General features: G+C 51.6%; 1 protein-coding gene across 2 annotated transcripts in view; it reads right to left on the bottom strand.

Annotated features, from left to right (window-relative positions):
• The window catches only part of Syne3 (spectrin repeat containing nuclear envelope family member 3), an 89,085-nt gene that overhangs the window by 21,004 nt on the left and 43,250 nt on the right, over window positions 1-24,831 (bottom strand). For both annotated transcript variants that reach the window (XM_052185142.1, XM_052185143.1), the window contains 11 exons: window positions 23,719-24,028; window positions 17,628-17,789; window positions 15,637-15,984; window positions 13,516-13,649; window positions 11,893-12,067; window positions 9,696-9,878; window positions 7,533-7,676; window positions 6,352-6,486; window positions 1,452-1,613; window positions 1,092-1,264; window positions 258-387 (listed from right to left, as the gene is read on the bottom strand). In XM_052185142.1, coding sequence (XP_052041102.1) covers window positions 258-387; window positions 1,092-1,264; window positions 1,452-1,613; window positions 6,352-6,486; window positions 7,533-7,676; window positions 9,696-9,878; window positions 11,893-12,067; window positions 13,516-13,649; window positions 15,637-15,984; window positions 17,628-17,789; window positions 23,719-24,028 — 2,056 coding nt within the window. The remainder of the gene's footprint in view (window positions 1-257; window positions 388-1,091; window positions 1,265-1,451; window positions 1,614-6,351; window positions 6,487-7,532; window positions 7,677-9,695; window positions 9,879-11,892; window positions 12,068-13,515; window positions 13,650-15,636; window positions 15,985-17,627; window positions 17,790-23,718; window positions 24,029-24,831) is intronic.

Raw genomic sequence — 24,831 nt, 5'->3', positions numbered from 1 at the left:
TTCCAGAGAAATGAGGGCCAGTCTTGTCTTGGGGTGTTCCCGATCTTCTAGTGTGCTCTGAGACCTCTAGGTCTCAGGCTCTTAAGACCCTCAGTCGTCCAGCAACTGACTGCTTCTGAGGTCACATCAGGGGAAAATAACAAGAAAGCAGATTCATCCTATGAGCTAAGCATGCAGTCCAGGGCAGGAAGGGAGCTGTTCTGGGGGCCCCAGCCTCCCCTCCAACCTTTCTCCCAAAGCCCGGGAGGCTGACTCACCCCACGCCATCTCCTGGGAACGGGATCCTGGGGGTTGATGAGAAAGCCGGCCTTTGGGATGTTGTTGGTGAAAACCTGCTTCTTCCCCGTGTCTACCTCTGTCCTCTGCAGCTGCTGGTTGCTCACAAGACTGGAGAGACAAAGACATTTACTCGGGGTAGCCGTGTGATGAGTATCCATTGCTCCCAGGAGGCGCGACCATACGGGGTTACCAAGAAGGACAGGAAACTCCTGGGATTCCCTTAGCAGCCACCTTTGGAGCCCATCAGAAGGATTCCCCGGCATGTTCAAGCCATCTCTTATTTTAAACCCACCTTACCCAGGAAGGGGCTTAGACCTGTCAATGCAAATAAAGCAATAAGCTCAGGCAAGAATAGACTGGAGGGCTGGAGAGATGATAGCTCAGTGGTTAGAGCACTGACCGCTCTTCCAGAGGTCCTGAGTTCAATTCCCAGCAACCACAAGGAGGCTCACAACCATCTGCAATGGGATCTGAAGCCCTCTTCTGGTGTGTCTGAAGACAGCTACATTGTATTCACATATATAAATAAATCTTTATCTAAAAAATGCCATCCATAGCAGTTGATCAAGATTTAAAAAAAAAAAAAAGAAAAAAAAAGAGGAATAGGTTGGAGGAGGCTAACTCCCTAGAGAGGGACTGACTCACATCCTCGGGCCTCTACCAGAATCGCTAACTGGGCCAAAGGTGGGGATGTCCCCAGGGTCCCGGCACCATGCCTGGCACACAGCCTAGCTGCAGCCATCTGCTCTAGGGACCCCAGGAGGTAAGGAAGCATTGTCTGAGACAAAGCAGGGAGCAAGGAAGGCCCTCACCTCAGCACACTCTCCTCCAGCAGCCGCAGGGCCTGCCAAGACTCCATCAGCTTCCTCAGCTCCTCCTGGACCTCGGCTGCCCCCTCTGGGGAAGACTGCCTCATCACAAGCTGACCCAGTGCTTGAAGCAGGGACAGCTGGACCTCTTTCTCTGGGATTTCAGACAGCAGACTCTGTGGGAAACATGAGTGAGTGCGCGTGTGCACACGTGCACATGCACACACACACACACACACACACACACACTCATACACGTGAGCATGCAGCACTGATTTGGAAGGGGAGTCTCTGTACCCCTGTATGAGGGGCATCCTGAATGCTTCAGGGGAATACCGCAGAGAGAATGAATCGGCACCTTACCTCAAGTCCAGCCTCTTGGGACTCAGCATCCCACGGATGCGCATCCCTGTGGCGTGATTCCAACGTCTGTGTGGCCATGGCGATCCACAGCTGCAGCTCCAACAGCCTGTGACTGAAGGTGCAGTGCTCCCGTACACTCTGCTGACTCCTGTCCACAAGGTCCTGGGGTACAGCCGGGAGGGCGGGGAGATCTGAATTCTTCTTTTTTTAAAATTTAATTTCATTTCTTTTTTACTTATTCACTTTACATCCCACTCACTGCCCCCCTCCTGGTAACTCTCTCCCACAATCCTTCCCCTGAATGCTTCTTGAGACTGACGCCGGCTGCCACGCCAGTTCTGCAAGGTGCCCAGATCTGGCTTTACCCTCAGTTTACCCCAACAGGAATCTTGCAGGCCAGTCTTCCCCCTACATGGAACACACCAGTTCTGCCATAAACACTTCTGAGCCTGTCTTGTTTCCAGGGACTCCCAAGTATAGGTGAGGGTGGGGCTCCCGTCCACTGGGGTGCTTGTGAATTTGGGAAACCCAGAGGTAGGAATTTGGTAAGGCTGGGCACAGATGTTACATCTGATCCAGCTGTGGCCCCCATTTCCCAGAAGAGCAAAATGCTGTCTCTAAAAGGCACACGTGCAGTATCACCATCATCACTCCAAATCAGAAGCCATCCACAAAAGTAAAATGGAGGACGCAGGACATAGGTCAGTGGTAGAGCCCTTGCCTAGTGTGTGTAAGGCCCTGGATTCGATCAGCATGGGGGTCAGGGTGGAAAAGCTTATGATAGAACATCCGCTCGACAGAATGTTCTATGGCAGCGACAACAGCTCCAGAAGTTGCTGCAGTCTTAAAACTGGCTAAAGCTTAAGTGAGAGCTGAGTGCTCAGTTCCAAAAGGACCACTGATATAAACCCCCTGTGGTGGTGTGAATGAAAGGGGCTACCAAGGGCTCAGGTATTGTTCCCCAGTTTGCAGTGTCTTGAAAGATTAAGAGGTGTGTCCTTGTTAGAGTGGGCGTGTCCTTGTTGGAAGGGGTGTGTCCTTGCTAGACTGGGCGTGTCCTTGTTAGAGTGGGCGGGTCCTTGTTGGAGGAGGTGTGTCTGGGGATGGGCTATGACGGGTTCAAAAGCTCAGCCCTGCCCTCTCTCTGCCTGCTGTCTATGGGTCAGAATGTAGCTCCCAGTTACTGCGCCAGCACCATGCCTGCCTATGTGTCGCCATGCTCCCTACCATGGTGATAATGGACTAAGTCGCTGGAACTGTAAGCAAGCCCCCCATAAAATGCTTTCTTTTTATTAGAGCTGCCTTGTCCATGATGTCTCTTCATAGCAACAGAATAGCGACTAAGGTACCCTCCCCTCAAGGATTAGGGATAATCATGGAAGACAGGGTAAAAGAGGGTGTGGTGACATGATACAACTGGTGTATGCAATTGCAGGTACCAGTACAAAACCAAACCAGTTTATACTACAGCTGGGGATAAGGGAGGGGCTCATGAGGCCCCGCCCCTAACAGGGGCTGTTGGCAGTTGGAGGCTGCTGAGCGGGCGATGAGGAGTCATTTTTTTTTCCTTTGGGGTTGTGGCCTCTGGGAGGCCGCCCATGTTCTAGTGGATGGCCCCACGGGCCTTCCCATCTGGGCAGCACTAACTACTCCGTGGCCCCCTGCTGTCGCGTCCACCTTCACCAGCAAAGAGTACGCAACACTACACCCAGCAGCACTGTGGGAGAATCTGCTTATCTGCTTGTGTGAAGGTGGAGTTCTGAAGTTGGGCTGTCTTCCAGGGCGAGTGAGCGACAGTTTAGGGGGGCACTGGTATCACCCTAGGTTTTGTCTGGGGTGCTCACATAGGTCTGTTTGTTTTAAGATTCTTGAGCTAGAGCAACATACCTTCTTTTCTGTATCTAATTACAACTCTTTATAAAGGTTTGTAAAGCCCTCTCCCTTCCCCTCCCCATCTCCCGTTTCCTGGGCCTGTCAGTTTCTCAGAAGTCTGAATCGCCAGCCCTTCCCTTCTCTGTCACCAAGAAGGCTGGCACTGTCAGCAGCCATTTTCCATGCTCTGGGCTCCTTGGCTTCGCCTCTCTACCCCCCCTCCCAGCCCACCAGTGCCATTTAGACTCCAGCCTGTGGCCTTCATTACCCTGAAGGTCTCATGCCTCTATGCTGGGCTCCCAAAGACTCTATCTCCTTATATAAAAAAAAATCAAAACAAAACCACTGGCCTCAGAGATAGGGATGCCAGGCCCCTGCCAAGGGGTTTGAAAAGTCCATAAAGTCAGAGTTGTAATTAGATACAGTTAAGAGTTCAGCATCCCACATTCTGCACCTGCCTTCAATAACTCCGTCAAAGATAAGCTCATTTTCTAAACCCTGCTTTTCTGCGCCTCCAGTACCAGGGTCAGGGTACCGACAGGAGTTAACTATCCACAACAGTGTCCTGCCATAAGGACCTGTGGGCTCTGAGACAGGGGCATGCTCCCTATGGATATGTAACAGTTAATCTTGCTTGTCAACTTGACCAGAGAAACAAGCCTCTGGGTGTGTCTCTGAATGACTGCCTAGGTTCATTAGCTGAGGTAAGAAATCCCACCATAATGTGGGCTGCACCACTCTGTGGGCCAGGGTTCAAGACTTCATGAAAACTAGAAGCAGTTGGACCTCTGTGAGTTCAAGGCCAGCCTGGGCTGCCTAGGACTCCAGAGTTTCTCACTTAATACTTTCTGACTAAAGCCACAGTGAGACTGGCTGCTTCAAGCTCCAGCCATCATGGGACTACACCCTGGACCTGTGGACCAAAGCAACCCCCTCCTTTCTCATGCTGTCTTTGTCAGATACTTGACAGGACAAGAAGGTGACCCAGCTATGAGTGAAGGGTGAATTTAAAGTCACTGGACTTGACAAGCTCTGAATGTCTGAATGAAGAAGGACAGTTTCCCTCTATGGAAGCAGGATGGGAAGTCACCATCTTGTGACCTCTGATGACACTCGGTAACAGTGTCCTCTAATGGTTGGCTTAGCTCATCATTTGGATATAGTTTTTGGAACCCACGTTTGTGGCCTCTAAGGCCTTCCAGAAGGTGGGAACAGTGTCCTATCTCCCTGTTCCCCTTCTTTACCCACGGGGCCACAGATGGTGTATTCTGAATGGAATTGGTGAATTAAACAGGACGCAAGGTGCCACTTAGGGGCAGGGCTATCTGTGCCACGGGCCTTATGTATGGCGCCACATTTCCTGGAAACTCCTGGAAAAGTGGTTTGGGCCAAGCCTGGTGCAGGGGCCAAAAGTAACAATGTTTCAAGGTTTGAGTATGCTTGGTCCAGGGAGTGGCACCATTGGGAGGTGCAGCTTGATGGAGTAGGTGTGGCCCTGTTGGAGTAGGTGTGTCAGTGTGGGTGTGGGCTTTTAAGACCCCCCCCATCCTAGCTGCCTGAAAACAGTCTGCTCTTGGCTTTCTTTAGTTGAAGACGTAGAACCAGCCCCTACAGTACCATGCCTGCCTGGATGCTGCCATGCTCTCACCTTGATGATAATGGACTGAACCTCTGAACCTGTAAACCAGCCCCAATGAAACGTTCTCCGTATAGGAGTTGCCTTGGTCATGGTGTCTGTTCACAGCAGTAAAACCCTGACTAAAACACGATGCAAGTGTGATAGGTGCTCCCACCACGTGGAGGGAAGGAGACAGACTTGTCCCATGCCCTTTGTGCCTCACGTGCCCTGGGACTGGGTTCTAACTCTACACACAGGTGCAAGGAGGTCTTTGAAGCTCTAACAAGGCGCTGGCTTCTCCGTGAACACACCCATCCTAAACGCAAAGGACTTTGCTTCTGTTTGGTGAAGGTTTTATCTTCACCAAAGAGGTATTGCTGGTCATACTGAATGATGTGACATTAGTGGCCCTGTTCCCTCCTTATGACCAGGGCGTGGCATTTACCTATAACTTGATTACAATGTCTCTTTAAGGATTTCTTTTTGGGCTGGAGAGATGGCTCAGTGGTTAAGAGCACTGACTGCTCTTCCAGGGGTCCTGAGTTCAATTCCTAGCAACCACACGGTGGCTCAGAACCATCCTTAGTGGAATCTGATGGACTCTTCTGGTTTGTCTAAAGACAGCTGCAGTGTACTCATATAAATAAAAACAAATAAATCTTTAAAAAAAGATAAGTGTTTTTTTTAAATAATTTCTTTCTAATCTAGACATTTCTAAATTGCCTGTGAGAGTGATGTGTCCCCCTATTAGCTTGTGGATGGTAAAGAAGATATTTCCAATGGAAATAGTGTTCAGGGGCAGGTGGACTAGAAGTTAGCCTAGTGTTGATTTTTTTTTCTTGATCTGTGCTGCCAGGGATTAGCTTGAACTCCATGAGGCTTAATTCAAAGGCAGACCCAGGCCTGTCTAGATCAGGGTGTGTGGGGAGCCTGCATTTCTACTTGTCTCAGTCCACAGTCAAGAAGTCTGAACATGCAGCTGCAGGGGGAGCAACCAGCCTGTGCACCAGAAAGTGCTCACGTGGCCACTAGGGGGCGCTGCAGACAAGGCTCTGAAGCCGCCAGGGCTGAGGCACTTAAGAACTGTGTACCCACCAAGGTGTTGGGACAAGGCCACCATTTCTGTTCTCCATCTGTTGCCCTCATCACAAAGTAAAACCCTGGTTTCACCCTCTCACTTGCTGATTCACCCACCCGACCCCCAGGAAAGCAGAGCCCTTGTCTGTCGGTGCATGGCTGCCTCCACCGCGGGAGACAGAGCAGCAGCCGGCATCCGGGAACTGCCCAGCAGTCAGAAGTCACAGGAATGAGCATGAGGAGGAGAAAGAGAGGTTGGAAAGATAGAGGACCCAGGATTGTAGATGTCTGCGACCTGGCTCTCACTGCTCAGGCGCGTCACTGGCCCCTTACCTCCAGGGACCTCTGCAGGGCTTGCTGGTCAGAGGAGATCTGGTCTACTTTGTGCTGGTGCTTAGAGTTCCCATGGGCAAGAGGCCTCACAGCCTCGATCTGTGTCCCCAGATCCAGGCCTTCCTCCTGCAGCCCCTGAGATAGAAAAACAAGTGAGCTGGGTCCCCCCCATCCAGAAGACACCCTGGGGGCCCAGAAGGGCAGGAGCTGAGTTCGGTTCCCAGGATAGCGCGTCCCCTCTATCAATGGCTGTTCCACTTGGGTGGTCCAATAGAGTCTTTTTCAGGGCAAATGAAACTTTAAAAATTCAGACGCAAATATCCTGGGGCACTACAAAAATAAACTATAGGAAAGATCCCAGACAGCATCTTGGGAAAGAAACTCAACGTCTGGACCCTCGCTTGCTGACTATTGGTTGTTATGCAGAATTATACCTACTTCAGTACTAAAGACTCAGATGTACCACGCTTAATGTTTTCCAGAGAATGCTGTCAGCTTATACACGAACCGTGTTTGGGTTTAAAACAATAAACATCGTGTCATGTGCACGATAAAAGCCAGAAAAGCTCTCCTGCTGGCCAGTGATTGCCAGGGACCCGCCTGTATGCAGTCCACACGTGATGTAAACCGTATCTTCCTAATCTCAAAATTGGTTTATTCAACCGAAAGCCTCCAGACTCACCAAGAACAGTTCCTATGACCGTTAATCTCCACTGCCTACCTGACTAGATTTTTATCATCTAGGAGACACCTCTGCTGTGTCTATGAGGGAGTTTCCAAATACGATCAGCTAAGGAGGGAAGAAACGCATCAACTATGGATGGCACCGCCCCAAAAGGAATCAGAGGAGAAAGGAGAACTGAGAACCCGTATTTACTGTTCTCTGCTTCCTGACCCCTCTTCAGACTTCAGAGCCCAAAGAACTGCTTCTTGCTGTGTTAGACTCAAGACTCAGCAGTTCGGGGGTGGGGTGGGGTAAGGGTGTATGTGTGCGTGTGTGTGTGTATGTGTGTGTGTGTGTGTGTGTGTGAACAGTCCCACCCTAGACCAGGGCTGCCAATTGAGTAAGCAGAGAGAGATTCCACTGAGACCCAAGCCATCCCTGCAGCAATGGACACAAAACGCCAGAAGGGGGCACTACCGAGCCGACACCAGAGCACCAGGTACCAGCCATTCCTCACCTGCAACCTTAGGAGTTGGACCTGCTTTCTGGGAAGGTCCCGCTGAAGTCCTTTCTCTGCTTGGATCCTGGCTTGGAGGTCTAGGAGCTTCCGGTGTAGGGGGTCAAAAGCCACCCCAAAGTCCTTGTGCTGAACGAGCAGGCCCTGCAGATTGAACCATAAATGAAGAGCTTCTTTCATAGTCCCTTGTGAGTGGGCTGGGCCGCTCTCTTTATAAGAACTCCTGAACCATCTCCTCCAGGAAGCCCTCCCTGGTGGGCCAATCCTGAGTTCCCTTATCACACTTTAGCCATGGTCCCTGCAGGCAGCCCCTCCTGTTATACCAAATCTCTCACCAGAAGCTTATTTATAAATATGATTTTTTTTTTTTTTTAGAACACATCTCCTACTCATTTCCTCTCTATTCGCTGCTATAGAGACAGAATTGAGCCAACTGCCCTACAGACACTGGTCCCTTCACTGACTGAACCCTACATAGAATCCTATATAGAATCCTGCTGCAACAGCAGCAGGACCAAAGAGTCTCAACCTGTGGGTTACAAGCCCTGTGGAGGGTGGGGCTGAATGACCCTTTCACGGGGGTCACCTAAGACCATCGGAAAACACAGATGTTTACATTACTATTCACAACAGGGGCAAAATTACAATTATTCGGTTTGGGACTCCAGCCCGTGGGGTGGGTGGGGCCATTCAGTGTGGGTCTTCCCTCTTCAACAAAAATAATGTTATGGTCGGGGGCGGGGGGGGGGAGTCATCACAACATGAGGAACTGCATTAAAAGGTCGCAGCATCGGGAAGGTTGAGGACCACTGGTCTCTTTGCTGGGACCCCTCTGTGGACATCTCCGGCGGGCGGGTGGGCGGGCGCCTGTCTCCAGCAGCTGCCTCCATGGTTTGAATGTGAAGACTTGTCTTTCTTTCTGTCTGGCTCCCCCAGCTCCTGCAACCCTGGCCCTGCCCGCTGATGAGGTGAGGTTGCTGGATTGCTCAGATGTAGCCTGAGCCCTGAGCCGGTGCCAGGAGATCCTGACTCACTCTCCTCACCTGTAAAACAGGGCATGCGGCAGCACCTCCCCCAGAGCGGCAGCCGCGCACAGATCAGCAGGTGGCTGGCCCAGGGCCGACGCCGTGGACGCCATGGACCATAGCCATCATCATCATCATTACTGGCCACTCAGCAAACAGTTGGCAGCCAGAATTGGCTGCCCGCAGAGTGCCAGGCTGTTGGCTTTGATTGAGTGCAGCCAGAAGCATGCCATTAATAACACTTATTCCTGGGGTTGGGGTGAATTAAAGTTAGCGAATGTTTGTTGGTTTGTGTTTTTTGATTTGTTTTGTTTGATTTGGTTTGGTTTTTCTTTTCTTTTTTTTTGTTTTGTTTTTTTTTTGTTTTTGTTGTTGTTGTTCTGTTTTGTTTTGTTTTCAAAACAGGGTTTCTCTGTATAGCCCTGGCTGTCTTGGAACTCACTCTGTAGACCACGCTGGCCTTGAACTCAGAAATCTGCCTGCCTCTGCCTCCCAAGTGCTGGGATTAAAGACATGCGCCACCACCGCCCAGCTTTTTTATTTTGGTTTGTTTTTCAAGACAGGGTTTCTCTGTGTAGCCCTGGCTGTCTTGGAACTCACTCTGTAGACCAGGCTGGCCTCGAACTCAGAACTCTGCCTGCCTCTGCCTCCCGAGTGCACCACCACTGCCCGGCTAAGAAGCATTTTTAATAGTGACTTATTATGTTTATTGTGTGACTATGGGTGTGTGTGTGTGTGTGTGTGTGTGAGTGTGTGTGAGCGCGCACGCGTGTGTGCACGAGCATTCTGGTAGAGGTCAGAGGACATCTTGTAGGAGTCGGTTCTCTCCTCCCAGCATGTGGGCCCTGGGGATTGTAATCAGGTCGAGGCTGGGCAGCAAGCACCTTCATTGGCTGAAGTACCTCACCCCCCAGCCCCCATTTTTGCTTGTCCATCTTTGCTCTGCGGGAGACAGTGTGGTTTAAGACAAAGACCAGCAGCAGACAGGTAACTAGGGAGTTGGTTAGAGGGTTCATGTGAGAGTCATGCCCTGTCCATAGTCGAGAGCCTGAGATTGTGGGAAACGGGGGCGCACATCCAGAGCCGCAGGAGCCAGCCCCACCCATGGCCAGGCTGGGGCGAGGCTGCTGCTGCTCACCTGAAGTTTGCTCTTCCGCTGAAGAAGGCTGTTATGCAGCAGGTCTCTGTCCCTCACAGAACTTGTCACCTGCTCCAGGAGGGTGGCTGCTCTCTCCTGGCCGAAGATGCTACCCAGCAGGTCCGTCTTCAGCTGCAGCATGGCCAGCTGCTCTTTCAGACGGGAGCTTTCCGTGAGGGCTGCCTGTGGGAGACAGAGCATCCGTGCACCTCAGACAGGCAGGGGCACACCCTTTCCTGCCGCTGCTGCACAGGAGCGGTGACTCTGCAGGCATCTGAGGACTGGCACAGAGGAAGCCGACTTGCAGGAGTGCATTGGGAGGCCCTGAATTTTACCATCCATGGGGTTTTTGTTTTGTTTTTGTTTTTTCCACCTGCCCATCCCCCATGCATCTCATTACCAAGTAATAATCCATCCCTTTTCCTGTCTCTCGGAAACCCATGTCTGGCCATCATCACCACCAGCGGCTGTGGCATATGCTCAGTCTCTCTCACCTGGACCACAGCTCCTGCCTGCCTATTGCTTCCAAGCCAGCGTGCCCCTGAGGTGACCCTTCACACCTCGCCACCTTGATCCTCTATGCCTGTACACAGTGACCCTCCATCACCAACCGACCTTCTGACATCCTGAAAACACAGCTCTTGGGCACTCCTGGGCAGTTCCCGCCAATAACGAGACAAGTGGATCTCCGGTGAGTTCATGGCTAGCCTGATCTACATAGGGAGTTCTAGACTAGCAAGGCCGACAAAGGGAGACCCTGTCTCAAAAAAACCTAGATACAAGAGATAATTAGGGAGAGATTAAAGTTGGGGGGAGATGGCTCAACACTTCAGTGTTTTCTGAACAAGCCTGAGGGACCTGAGTTTGAATCCTAAGAAAGTTGAACAGATGCTGGGTGGGTGTGGTGGGCCAGCTATAATTTTAGTTTGTAGAGGCAGAGGTGGCAGGGGATCCCTAAAGCGGGCTAGCTAACAGGACTAGCCACACCATAGAGCTCTGTGTCCGGTGAATAATGCAGAAGTGTGACCAAGGACGACGATTCCCAGCACCAACCTGGGGCTCACACGAGCAAGCCCCAGGCTGCAGGCTGAGCAGTGTGCTCTAGGGGATAGTGTTAAACCTGGTGAAAGATTCTCCCAGCAGCACGCGGGAGACCAGCAAGGGTGAGGGCTAAACTGGTCTGAAGTGTTGATGGCAGCCCTGTGCCTTGTGGGATGGTGGGTGGTTTTTGTTTAATTCTCCTGGAATCTTTAGTCTCTGGGTAATATAGATTTGTTTTTATAATCAGAACCAAAACTATCAGATGAGGCTGACACCCAGCACATGTCCGTGCCTCCCTCTTTGCTCTGTGTGTGTCAGCATCCCTGGGCAGAGGGCTCAGCGGTGACATGCAGGTTTTATCAGCTGATGAAAACCCCAGTGTTGAGGGACTTCATGACAGATGCCACCAAATGTTCCTCTTAATATTCCTCCTTCCCCAAACAGCTAACATTTGTTTTGGAAGCCAAACGCCTAACGGAAGGCTTAGCATTATTAGTGTCACTGATACAGCAACCATGTCAACGTCACCTTCAGCCAGGCACCGGTAAAGGATAGTCACATGACCTACCTGACCAATGAGATAAAAGGTTTCCAGAAAGGCTTTACCTCCTAACAGGCAGCAAAGAGGTGATGGAGGAAGCTCTCAGAATGTTGGTGCAGTTCCCACCAAGAACAAGTACCTTATGCTACAAAGTATTGTAACAAATACTTTGTCAGCTAGGTGGGGGGCCAGAAAGAGCCTTGGCTTGGAGCTAGGAGAGTCTGGGCTCCAGATGACACTGTTGAGCCATAACTCTGGCCTGATGAACTCTGTATTTGAAGGTCCCACAGACCAGGCTGTCACAGCAGACACAGTGAAGACAATGGCTTGCTACACTGTTTTCTTGTAGAACCATTATTATTTTACCTATAGTGGGGGCCTCAAGGGAGACAAAATTCTATATAGGAGATCCATGAAAGTCGCACCAGGCTTTGCCTCTACCTGAGGACTAAGGGTGACTTTTGTCCCTGAGAACAAGTGGCCATCCTTCCTGTGTACTTGGTACTTGGCTGGCCCGGGTATCTCAAGGACCCAGGAATAGGTTTGTCCCTGGGAGAGTAGCTGAGATTCCACACACTGGGCCAGTGCCTCCCCAGCCCCACACAGTCTGGTTACCTCGATCTGGGGTAGAAAGGTGTGAACGGAGGCCAGGTCAGGCAGGCTGGCGGTGATGTCCAGGAGCCGCTGGGCCAGGGCCTTCCACAGCTGCAGGTCATTGAGGGGACGCTGGAAACGCTGCCACAGCTCTGCCCTGGTGGCATTGTGGAGCCTGGCATTCTTCCCCTTCATACTGTGCCAGGGCAGCACAGGGCCCAGATCCAGAGAGGAGAGAGCAGGAGAGGTTAGTCCAGGGCTAAGGCCTCCGCCCAGGCTGCCAGGGCAGGGGTTGTCCTCCTGACACATGGGCTGCCACCAGTGTGTATGGGCACACGCTTAGGAATTAAGTGGGGATGTGTAAGCCCTGAGGCAGAACGGACTGAGAAGCACTCACGCCTGGGGTCTCCCTGAGGACAGACCCTGGGCTCCCTTGGGCGTGTGAGCCCTCGAGGAAATGAGTCTGCAGCGTCTGAAAGGGTGGGCGTCTAGAGCAGCAGCGCCTTCTGTGGCTTGATGCTGTCCAGTCCCCCTTTCCTCATCTAGAGAATGAGTAATAGAACACTCCCAGAAACCTTCCTAATCCAGACATCCTTCACGCTGCTCCCAGAAATAGTCATCCCCTGGTGGCTTCTTCTAGTAACAGGAAGCTGGAAGACTGCCCTTCCCACTTAGACTCAAACAAGAGATTAGTCCATGTGTTAAAAGATCATCTAAAATAAACAATGAGGGGCTAAAATAAACAATGAGGGGCTGGAGAGACGGCTCAGTGGTTAAGAGCACTGACTGCTCTTCCGAAGGTCCTGAGTTCGAATCCCAGCATCCACATGGTGACTCACAACCATCCATAATGAGATCTGGCGCCCTCTTCTGGTGTGTCTGAAGGCAGCTACAGTGTACTTACATATAATAATAATAAATAAATCTTTAAAATAAACAATGAGAACGTTAGTCTGGGACCCAGAGCTACATGGAGCCTGAGGACATCCTGGAAGAAAGTGCTGTAGAATGAGCTAGCCTGTGGTCATCCTCCCCACCCCCAGTGAAAAAAGGGTGAGACACGGTCAGGTGTCCACTCTGAAGAAATCCCCCCATCATCAGGCAGGGATATAAGATGTACTAAAGAGATGCTACTGGGATACATGGACTGTTTTTAGGGTGCCTCCTTAGCAAAAATAGGTGGGCACCCCAAATGTACAGTGCTCACTTCTATAGAGGGGGGGGTCATTGTTCTGTGTTGCTGAGCCCAACTGTGCCCGTGGCACAGAGAAGCAGAGGCTGCGCTGAAGATCCGCTCTAATGCTTAAGTCTCAGCGTGGCCAGAGGCAGGGGGCTGGTGCTCACTTGTGGCAACCCTCCCTTCTGACAGTGCATGGCGAAGCTCTCCCAATGCTCAGCCATGCACAGACCCAGCAGAGGTGGGCGAACGAGCCTCCAAGCCGGAAAAGGCAAAAGCTCTCTCTGGAGCCAAATCTAACACTGACAAGAGGCTAGAGTCTCCGCTGAGTAGACACTTGCCGTCCCCAGACAGACAGCCCACCCCACCCCACCCACACATACGCACGCGCAGGGTACCAAGTATCCAGCACCCTGGGTCCCACCCACCCTCAGTCCTGCCTGACTTTGGCCTCCCTGGGTACGTACCTCTGGTATTCCTGAATGGCGGCTACCACGCTGTCAGAGAGTGACTGCAGGTCCGGGAGGGTGACAAGTTTCTTCAGCTGAGTTTGTAACCGGTCTACACGGGGTTCCTCTGAAGCCAGTGCAGCCCGAGTCCCCTGCAAGATGACATTAGTGAGGCTCCTTACGGGGATCATGGTGTGTGTACAGGGCTGAGCAGAGGCCAATGACTAGGCAGGCTGGAGGACCTTGTCACCAAAGGCATGGACTAGGGGGTCTCACCTGTCACCAAATGCAAAGACTGGGGTGGGGGTGGGTCTTACCCTTAGGCTCCGCCCCTACTCCCCAACCTGGAGCTCAACTGACCCTGTAGCTGCCTGGCTGGACTCGGTGTCATCTTCCTCATAGTGACACCGTGACAAGCATTAGCTTCATTCCACTCCAGCTGCTCCCACTGACTGCAGCCTTTCCCCTCTGGCCCTGGGAGGCCGACCTAGGTTCAGTCCCCAGCACTGGCATAAAAGACAACTAAGAACAAAGCTTCAACAGAAAGGATTTAGGAACGTGGCCCATTGGTTAGCAAGCCAGACCCAGGTGAAAAGCCAGTACTTTTTAAGCACCTACATTTTTAGGTGGTAAGCACTTGCCCTGGTCTTCCTGTCAATATTCCCAATTCACATACTCCTGAAGTTAAACCATTCCCCCAAGGCTGTCCAGAGTAAAGGAGGGGAACCTGTCTGAAACCATACAGTCTGCTCCCACCATCTCCATGCTCAACCACCACGCCACGCTCAACCACCACGCCACGCTCAACCACCACGCCACGCTCAACCACCGCGCCACGCTCAACCACCGCGCCATGCTCAACCACCACGTCACACTCAACCACCGCGCCATGCTCAACCACCACGCCACGCTCAACCACCACGCCACGCTCAACCACCGCGTCACGCTCAACCACCGCGCCACGCTCAACCACCACGTCATGCTCGGACTCAAACAGGTGGCCCTTGAGGATGCACCGTCCCTTCTGCAGAAAGATACAGTGTGACCTGACCTGCTGGGGTAAAATGCTTGAAAATGCATAAAGGATGGAGAGAAAGCCTTAGCTCCATGGTGGAGCAAATGAGAAATCCAGAGATCCAGAGGTGGGGACCCAGAAAATGCTTTTTTTTTTTTTTTTTTTTTTTTTTTTAGATATTTCCTTTAATGGCTTCCCCACTATTTGAGGTGCAGGAAGGAAACTGGAACTTCATGTAAGCTAGACAAGTTCTACCACTGACAGAATCCTGATATTAACAGTAAGGGGGTGGGGTGGGGGTATGGTTGAGAATCTTTATCTAAAAACTGTCTGCAAGTCAGGCCTCCTACTGTGCTTGGGATGGTGGAGAATGCCGCTCTGTGAGCTTTTAGGAGGACCAGGGGAGGAGCCCAGGGGGAGGAGCCCAGGGGGAGGAGCCCAGGGGGAGGAGCCCAGGGGGAGGTCCTTAGGTCATTGGAACTATGCCATTGAAGGAGTTCATAGGGCTGGCTTGTCTTGTCTTCCTGACTGGCCCCCACTTTCTGGCTTATGAGGTGAATATATGTATGATGTGCCAGAGACTGTCACCATGACACGTTGTCCCTGCCTGAGGCCCAAAGAAATGCAGCCCCTGGATCTCAAATGGCACCTCCAGAACATGTGGCACACAAACCTTTCCTCTTCATAAATTGGTTGCTGCAGCTGTTTTGTTACAGTAACATGAAGGTGACTTAAGACTTCTCCTCCTCTGTGTTTTTTTTCTTACTATCTCTCCACTGCCTCTAACCTCACCACTCCCTAGCCAGAACGTCCATCCTCATCCCACTGCTGAGGAAGGAAAGGGTTTCAATTCATGTCTGGATGTCCTTCGTTCCTAGGGTCTTAATTAGTCAGTGACTTACTATGTGCCTTTAGGGATTGCAAGAGGAAAAAAATATATTTCGGGCCTCGGTTTCTTCTTCTGTAAAATGGGAAGAAACACCTGCTTTCTCTATGACCCTTGCAGGGATCTGAGGTGAAAAAGAATCAAGCATACCAGAGAGGTGTAAGGCATCTCTGTGACTGCGATTCTACGCCACAGAGTAACTCCAGCAACCCGAGGCTCAGCACACGCCTGTGCTTACCGAGAACAGCCTCCAGTGGGTCACCAGCTCATCCTCTGTGGCTGTCTTCACCGCGGGCTCCAAGCCCTCCTGGGCCAGCCTCTGAAGAACTTCATGGAACTCTCCGAGTTCCGCCTCCAGCTGCTGGACCTGCTGCTTACAGGCCCCCTTGGACTGGAGCAGGCCCCGCAGCCTCTCTTCCTCCTCTTTCCAGAGGACTCTCAGCTTCTCCAGAACATCCCGCATCTCCTGCAGCTCCCCCGAGATCTTCTCTGCGCCCAGAGGCGAGGTGTTCCGGATGACACCCACAGCCTGCTCCTCCAATCTGTTCAAAGACTCCTCACCCCTAGGGAAATCCTTGGCGATGTCCTGGCGAGGGTGATGATGGGGAGACAGAGGAGAGCAAAGGTTAGCTGTGCTCACACGGCAGACCTGGGGACCATCCCTGGGGTAACGTCTTCCCTAGGTAACAAGGACTTGTGAAATGGGAATGTCCCCCCTGTCTCCTCCAAGCCACTGAGTGCTTGTAGGGGACATCTCTGTTACCCCGTCTTCAACACTGTCTGGCATCTGTTTCTTTAAAACAAATCAGCTTGAAGCCATCAGTAATATGTGCCATGGATCCACAAGGCCCCAAGCCTCACTCTGAGTGCGGACACCAACTTAGATTTTAGATATATGTCTATTTTTTTTGCTACATCTGTTTCAGTATGTGAAGAATGTTATGTGTGGCTTATATAGTTCAGGTTGGCCACAACATATTGCCTAGGATAGCCTTAAACTTCTGATCCTCAGAGTATACCCCAGGTATATATAACTATGCCTGGTTTGTATGATTTTATATTTATTACTAATAGTGCTGGCTTCCCCCTTTACAACAGTGGTTCAAGTCTTCCTTTCTTTCCCTTTTCTGTGACAGGATATGATTATAGACATCATACATAAATATTTATATTTATCTTTCCCAAGCTGGTCCCAACGTTTCAATCATTCCAGTGCCTTAAACTCCCAAGCTTTGGGCTGCCTGGCCGGAAACTCCCACCTGACTCAAGTAGTTTTCTTTCGGAAATAATAGTCATCAGCTTTTTCAAAGGCAAGTGGATTTAAATATAAATTAACAGACACCCTGCAGGCAGGAAGAGCTGAGAAGTGGCTCTTGGATTGCTGGCGATAACCAGATAACCAGCAGGTCTGGTCCAAAGAAAACTCCACGTCCCCAGACTCCAACAGGCGGTGCAAATATCCAAAGACAGCTCACCCTGGACCACATCCTCCTGAAAGCCAGGCTAGTCTCACTGTCCTCCGTTCCTGATCACCTGCTCTTCTCCCCTCCCGTGCAAACAGCCCTGGTGATGTCCAGTCAGCTGGCCATGTTCAGTCTGCTTCTTTCTCTCTCTGTTCTGGATTCTTCCAGATGCCTCTGGATGCTTTTTCTCTCTCAATAAAAGCTTTCCCCTTAATCACACCACAGAGAAGCCATGGCTGCAGTTTCTTTACTGCACTCCCACCTTGCACACATCTGGTGCCAAAACCCTTGCATACACCCACAAGGTGCAGGATCTAGACACTCCCCCAAGGCCATGTGGTGTGAAAGGCAGCCTGAAGCCGCTTCTCCTGCCCACAGCTGGTGCCCACCCACAGCTCTTCCCCCTGAATGGGATGACTGTCCACTGTAGAGCTGCCCTGGCCACCATAGCGTCTGTCATCACATCCCCAGCCTCCATTGTCCAGGAAGCAGGAGCAGCACCCGCTCAGACTTGTAATGAATAAAAACATTTCCTGACATGCCATGCACCCCACATCTGAGACCCATGCATCTAGACCAGGCTACTGGGATCCTACAGGTCTGATCTCTCCCATCCGTCAGCGATCACCCCAAATGTTTTGTACTAGATCCTCTGATTCTCTTCCCAGGAGTGTGTGCTGCAGGTGTCTGTGTCTGGTGTGACAACCTATATTATTCCCACTTGTGACAATGTGAAGGTTCCCTCAGCAGGGTCCCAGGGGTATACCTGCAGCGCAGAGAGACGAAGCTCTGTGGCCAGCTTGCAGTTCCGCCCCAGACAGCTGTGCACCTTCTCCACCACCGCCTTCAGCCACAGCTGGAACTCATTCACGTCCTCCCGGTACTGCTCGTGGTCCTGGGTCACCTGGGCCAGGAGGTCCACCCTGTGCTGGAGGGGGGGATTTCCTGCTGTGAGGGTCCCTGGTCTGCTTAGGAGCCCAATGCGCTTGGCAAGGAGTGTGAGGGAATCTGTACGGATGCTGGAGTCAGAACCAGACGCTGACGTCCCACACATGTGAGCACCTGACCTGGTCAACCCCACAGCTGCATTCTTTCCTGCTGTGTCTGAGGACTGCCACTCGACAGGGTCTGGGAACAGCATGAACAACGATAAGGACCAGAGGCCACTGTCCCTCTGAGCCCTCGCCCTCGCCCTCACTCACACCCTACTGTGGCACTGCTAAGAAGGTTACATGCACACTCTGTAAACCCACCCACAGGGATCTCTCATTTTTAGCCCAACCTGACAGATAAGGTCTCAGAGCAGTGAAGTGACATGCCCAAAGTCACCCAGCTAGGACAGCCAGAGGTGTGGGGATTCTAGGCTGTATAAGAAAAGTAACTGAGCATGACCTAGAGCGGAAGCCAGAGTAAAATGATAGCAGCATCATCTGCAGCCTCTGCTTCAGTTCCCGCCCTGACTTCCCATGGACACTGATGTGGAGGAGGAAGCCAAATAAACGCTTTCCTCCCCGAAGAAGAAATGCTTTTGGTCAGAGCTTGTAGCATGGCAGAAGAGGGCCAAGGTAGGACAGAGGGAGTTTGCAGAGAAAGTCGAGGAAAAGGACAGGGGACTCTTCCGGTGCGTACCTTGTGAGTGGCTCATGGCATCGATAAGCCATAAGCAATCTGTCAGCCATTACTCACAGAACACGCCCTCCTGAGAAGGCACGTGCTGGAGCTAGTACTCTCGTGGGGACCAAGCTGAGATCCAGACAGCAAGCACGTGACTACATTCTCCATCCCTGCATAGGGATGAGGGGGGACCCATAAGCTGGGGACCCCAAACTGTTTCTATCAAGACAAATGCTTTTGGCTTTGCCCATCATGGGCTTCTACTGCCATTACTCGACCACTCGGAAGCTACATGCACTGGGTCAGGTAAGCAGCCGGACGGCGCAGAGAGGACGGCCCTGTTCCCATTAAACCTTTCGTTGCAGATCCTAAAGCTTGAATTCCGTGTAACTTCTGTATGTAATAAAATAGTTAGCTTTGAGATTTTCCCTGCCCATTTAAACACCTAAACCCTGTTCTTAGCCCAACGCCAAGCAGCCACAGGAGAGGCCAGTGCAGCAGCCAGAGACTGATGACCGCAGCTCCTCCCTGGGGAACAGGCCGTGTCTAGGAAGGCCCTGACCTTGTGGGAAGCTGAGTCACAAGCCTTCCATTGAGGAGGGCAGACAGGTGGAGTTGAAGCCTTCTCCATCGGTCTGTGCACGGTTCTCCTCCTTTGAGACACCGTTCATCAAAACTACACAATACCAGCTCATTAAACCTCTGCAATAACAGCAAGCCCAAGAAAATCTCCCCATTTTAGAGATGGGATAGCCAAGGCTTAGGACCAGGTCACTTGGGAAAGAGATGAAACTGGCTACCTCCCAAAGTAGAGCCTTGGCAGGGACAACGCCCTTCACAGATCAGTCCTCGACCTCCAGAAAGTTGTTGGGGGTCTCTTCCATTCCTTCAGTGGTTCCCATTTCCTGTGGTATGGTTTGCACACACAGTTCCCTCCAATCCCAGGAAAGGCTCATGGATGGATGAGACTCAGAGGGTTTGCCAGGGTCCTCACAGGCTGAGCCTGACTGTGATGGTGCCGGTGACGGTGATGGTGATGGTGACGGTGATGGTGATGGTGACGGTGATGGGGGGACCTCCTCTCAGGACTGAATGGTGGGTGGGTAGCTCTGCCTGTGTGGGTGATGAGGTGCTGGCACCCAGAAAAGTCCAGAGTAAACAAAAATCCCCATGATGAGGAGCAGGCGATAGCAAGGAGTGGCGGCTGGCCGGAATCCAGATCAGTGGAGTCCCAGGCACAACAGCCAGGAGCCCAGCCAGAGGGAGAGTGACGGAGAGAGAGCAAGGGGGCGGATGAGGGCTCCGCCTTCTCATTAAACCAAACAATTAAACCATCTGCAGCAGGCAGAGTTGTCCGCAAAGTCAAAACCCAAGCAATTAACAGGGTGGCTTGGATTTATGTCCCCAACGAAGGGCTGCGGAAAGTCTAGGCCTGATGCCAGGCAAGCCTTTTCTGCGGAGGAGGGCGGATGTTGCTGTTTGCTGCTCATTCGGAAGCGATCATTTCAAATCAAACAAGGAATACATCAGCTGGCCTGCCTGCACTTTCCTTCTGATGCACTGGAGGACAGGAGCACCTCTACACTGGACCTAGAAGCTTCTTCAGGGTGGTCCCAGAAGCCAGAGGGGGTGCATCTGTCCCCACCTGTATCATTGCCTCACCTGCCTGACATCTATAAAAACAGATGTGTGTGTGTGTGTGTGCGCGCGTGTGCGTGTGTAGAGGTAGCTAAGTAGATAACTGTTTGCTTACTACCAAACCTGACAATGGAGAAGCACAGGGTAGGAGAGAAGGCTTGGAGAAGCGGCTCAGTAGTTCAGAGTGCATGCTAGTCTTACAAAGGACCCCATGTTAGGCAGCTCACAACTGCCTATAATTCCAGCTTCATGAAATCCAATGTCCTTTTTGGGCACGCACACACACACACACACACACACACACACACACACGAGCGTGATGTCGCATGGGCCAAGCCACTTCTGTTTTTTTCCAAACTAGCTGGCCAGTCCCCTCCTAAACAGTCCCTCTAAGCCCTCTGGGGTCTCAGACCCGCAGAGAAAATCAAGGGTTCCCATGTTTCAGCCAGCAGCGGAAGGTGAAAACAATCCACTTCTGCAGGACTTAGTCCCCCTCTTCCACGTCCTCTTAGTTCCCCCACCTTTCTTCCATGTTGGGTTCCATAGCTCCTCCCCACCAGCCTTGCTGGTCCTATCATGGAGTCCTAGTGACCACACACCCAGCTAATGGAAAACCCTCCCTCCACCAGGAGCCCCGAATGCCCTCTCTGTGCTGCTGTGTAGTGACAATTTTGGTTTCTTTAAAACAACACAGAAATAGGAATGTGCAATTGTCTTATTCCCAGGTGTGGGATATGGGGCTGTTTCAGATTGCCCACAGCAGTTGACTGTAATTTGCCTCGTGCTCCAGCAGGGGTGTGATTTTACCAGCTGCAGATAGTTTCTGCAGTTGAGTGATGTTTGGAATTCTGGAGACTTTTCAGAGGGTATATAATGCTAAGGCCCTGAATGCTAAGGGGTTGTTGGTACTGTTGTTGAGGCTTGTTAAGTAGTCACTAGAAGAAGGAGAAGGAGGAGAAGGAAAAGGAGAAGGAAGAAGGAAGGAGGAGGAGGAGAAGGAGAAGGAGAAGAGGGCTGGAGAGATGACTCAGCAGATAAGAGCACTGACTGCTCTTCCGAAAGTCCTGAGTTCAAATCCCAGCAACCACATGGTGGCTCACAACCATCTGTCATAGGATCTGATGCCCTCTTCTGGTTGGTCTACAGTGTACATACATTAAATAAATAAATAAATAAATAAATAAATAAATAAATAAATAAATAAATCTTTGGCCGGGCAGTAGTGGCACACACCTTTAATCCCAGCACTTGGAAGGCAGAGGCAGGTGGATTTCTGAGTTCGAGGCCAGCCTGGTCTACAAAGTGAGTTCCAGGACAGCCAGGGCTGCACAGAGAAACCCTGTCTCAAAAAAACAAAAACAAAACAAAACAAAAAAACAAAAGGAGAAGGAGGAGGAAGAGAAGGAGAAGGAGAAGAAGAAGAAGAAGAAATAATTAGATATTCTGACAGCAAAGACAAAACTTGCCCCAAGGAACTGGACACCCCGTTAGTAAGAAGTAATCTAATGATAAGGCCCCCTTAGCCTTCCATCCTTTTATCTCTCCTATCTGGTGTCAGAGGGTGGAGGAGGATGAAGAAAGAAGAACCACAAAGTAGGGAAAAGACCACAATGACACACAGAAGCAACCACACCCTCTCTCCCTACTGATGGGCTCAGGCATGGTGACAACTCCAGGATCCAAGTCTACCTCGGAAATCATCCAGAACAGTAGGTCATAATCCCTTTGGAGGATTGAATGACCCTTTCACAGGGGCCGCCTAAGACCATCATCACTGAGGACAATTAAATAAGTGAACTCCCTCCCACATCACCAACAGGAATATGGGAAAGAGAGACAATCCTTTGGGACTGCAGACCACAGCACACTACAGAAAGAGACACTTTGCTGCAGAAGTAGAACACTGTGACCACCAGCCTGAAGCATACAGCACTTCTGGGTCTTGGGTGCTGGGTCTGGGTCTGTGCCTTCAGATTGTAGGAGGAATGATGGCTTTCATGGTCAGAAGGAACAGAAATCCTGCAGGGGGACAACCCTGGGAGAGCTGACTCTAGTCCTCATCACAGTGGGAGGGCGAACACACTCCCAGAAACACAGTATCGGAAGGGGCAGTTATGTAAGGTAGATAGATAGATAGATAGATAGATAGATATGGAGATAGATAGATAGATAGATAGATAGATAGATAGATAGATATGGAGATAGATAGATAGATAGATATGGAGATAGATAGATAGATAGATAGATAGATAGATAGATAGATGTACATACATACATAAATACATAGAGACATACATAGACACATAAATACATAGATACATAGACATATAGTAGGTGCATAGATACATAGATTGAGACATGCACAGATACATACATAGATGATAGATAGATGATAGATTGATAGATACATATCTGGGTGTGGTGATGCACACCTTGAATTCCAGCACTCAGGAGGCAGAGGCAGGGGGATCCCTGTGTGTGAAGGACGGGCCTGACATACATAGTGAGTTCCAGGCCAGTCATCACACAGTGAAACCCCGGCTCCAAAACAAGCACACTCACTTCAGGAACCCTCAAGCTAGCCGAGGGACGGAGAAGCAGGGAGCACAAAGGGCAGTCCCCGGGGTGGGGCGCCAGGCTGAAGCAAACACAGGCACTAGGGGCAGGCTCAGCCATGGAGACGCACACCATGCCCGGATGGGATGAGCTGGGCGGAGTCGCAGGGCAGCAGCCCACCCATGCACGAGGCACGGTGACACTGAGTGGCCGCCCCTGCTGCCCCTGCTTTTAGACATGTATGTTTAATAACAAGTAAGAACAAAACCCCGCTGCAGGCGAGGGACATTTGTTAAAAGCAAAGGAACGGGTGGACATACTAAAGACCTATAAGGAAAATCAGAACTTCTAAAAAGCAATCATTTAACACAGTGATTGAACGAACCGTCACAAATGCACAGGCAGGATGGGGGTGGGGGTGGGGTAGGGGAATGGGCAGAAGGATGAGGTAAGGAAAGAGCAGCAGAAGATGGGCTTAAGGAACGAAGGAGAGAAACTAAGAAGAAAAAACAGGGAGGTGGGATGGAGACGGACAGAGGATGAAGGAAAGCCGCCAGGACATGAACAGCACAGTCCGTCGGTTTGCGCACACGTATTAAGCGTGCACGTGTGTGCAAAGCTCTGAGCAACTCGGGCTTATGGGCAGGGGGCAGAAGGCTGGTGGATGGGTTAGCCGGTGCTGGACGGACGAGGGTGAAGATGGGTGTTAGACAGTGAGTGGGTGGTGGGCAAGAAAGCAGATGGAAATGATTAGCGCTCGAGAGGATGGCTGGGTGGGTGAGTAGGGATAAATAGACTAGCTGGCGGGGAGGGGCGGGCTAGACTGATGAATGAGTGACCGGGTGGATTGGAGAGGTAGAGTGTGTAGACTGAGGGACAGGTGGGCAGAGGGAGGCTGGCTAATGCCTTGGGGAAGGGAGCAGGCGGGCCAGGAGGTTGCGTGGAAAGTGGGTGGTGGATGGGCTGACCGCGATCGAGCCACAGAGGGCTGCAGGGGCGGATGGGGTGAGTAGGTGTTTGGGTGATGGAGCCACCCACCACCGACTGACCTGGGCTCTGGCCTTCACGGCATCGTACTCAGCCTTCATCCTCTTCTGAGCATCTTCATCCACGCTGGGGTCCCCGATCCTGCTGAACAGGGAGCCCGCCTCCTCCAGCAGCCTGTCCAGGAGCACGGCCTGATTGTCCACATTGTGCAGCAGCACCTGGGCGTGGCTCAGCTGCCATTGCTTCTCCTTCAGGCCCAGCTGCAGCTCCACAGGGGGTTCCAGCGTGACCACCATCTTCTGGAACCAGCGGTAAAACTCATCCTGGGCCAGCAGGTACTCACTCCAGTGCAGCCACACCCACTCGATGCGACTGTGGGACAGAGGTGGTGGGTCTGAGAGGCCTGTCAGCTGGCTCCCGTCACCGACCCCGCCCCCCACCTCCAGCCATTCTAGGAGTTTTGTTCTGGGGACAGGAGGATGCCTTCTCTGTGCTGGTCACACTCCAGATTCTAGACTTCCCTTCCCATGAGACCTCGTGTCCTGTGAGTAATCTCCCAAGATGAGGCCAAGCCCAGATTCCATGTATACCCTCAGCCTCCTGCTAGAGAGATGAAGTCCAGGTGGCCCAGGGCCACCAGCACCCCAGATTCTGGCTCGGAACTTCCACTACCAGTACACAAACCCTTCACTCTACCCACGGTGGCCCCAGGCCCTTAGAATATGCTACCTGGGAGCAATGGGAGAAGATTGCCCCTGGGACTTTGCCTGATGTTAGGCAGGAAAAAAACGGTCTGTGGACCAATTAGTGGCCACCAGGTAGGGATAGGGGATGAAGGACCTGTGTCAATTCTCAGGGGAGGGGAGCCCTGTGCCTTCATCCACCTTAGTTTCCGCCTCTCTAATGCGGAGATGGCTCTCTTTTGGCAGCTGGCATCAAGACATTTGTCTGTGGTGTTGGATGGAAGGGTTTGGAAGGCAGAAAGCTCTGTTCCATCATGGACCACCGTGCTCAGATTTACAAGAGCTCTGGGGATCCGAACTCAGGACCTCACACCTGCACAGCAAGCACTTTACCCACAGAGCCATGTCCCTGGTCAGGGCCAGGCCTGCTTATGTCTGCCTTCACAAAGGAGACACATCCAGGAGCCTGTTAGGACTGCTGGTGCAACAAAC

The sequence above is a fragment of the Apodemus sylvaticus genome, chromosome 6 (assembly GCF_947179515.1).
Source record: "Apodemus sylvaticus chromosome 6, mApoSyl1.1, whole genome shotgun sequence".
Taxonomy (NCBI): domain Eukaryota; kingdom Metazoa; phylum Chordata; class Mammalia; order Rodentia; family Muridae; genus Apodemus; species Apodemus sylvaticus.
This window is presented reverse-complemented; position numbering and strand designations above follow the sequence as displayed.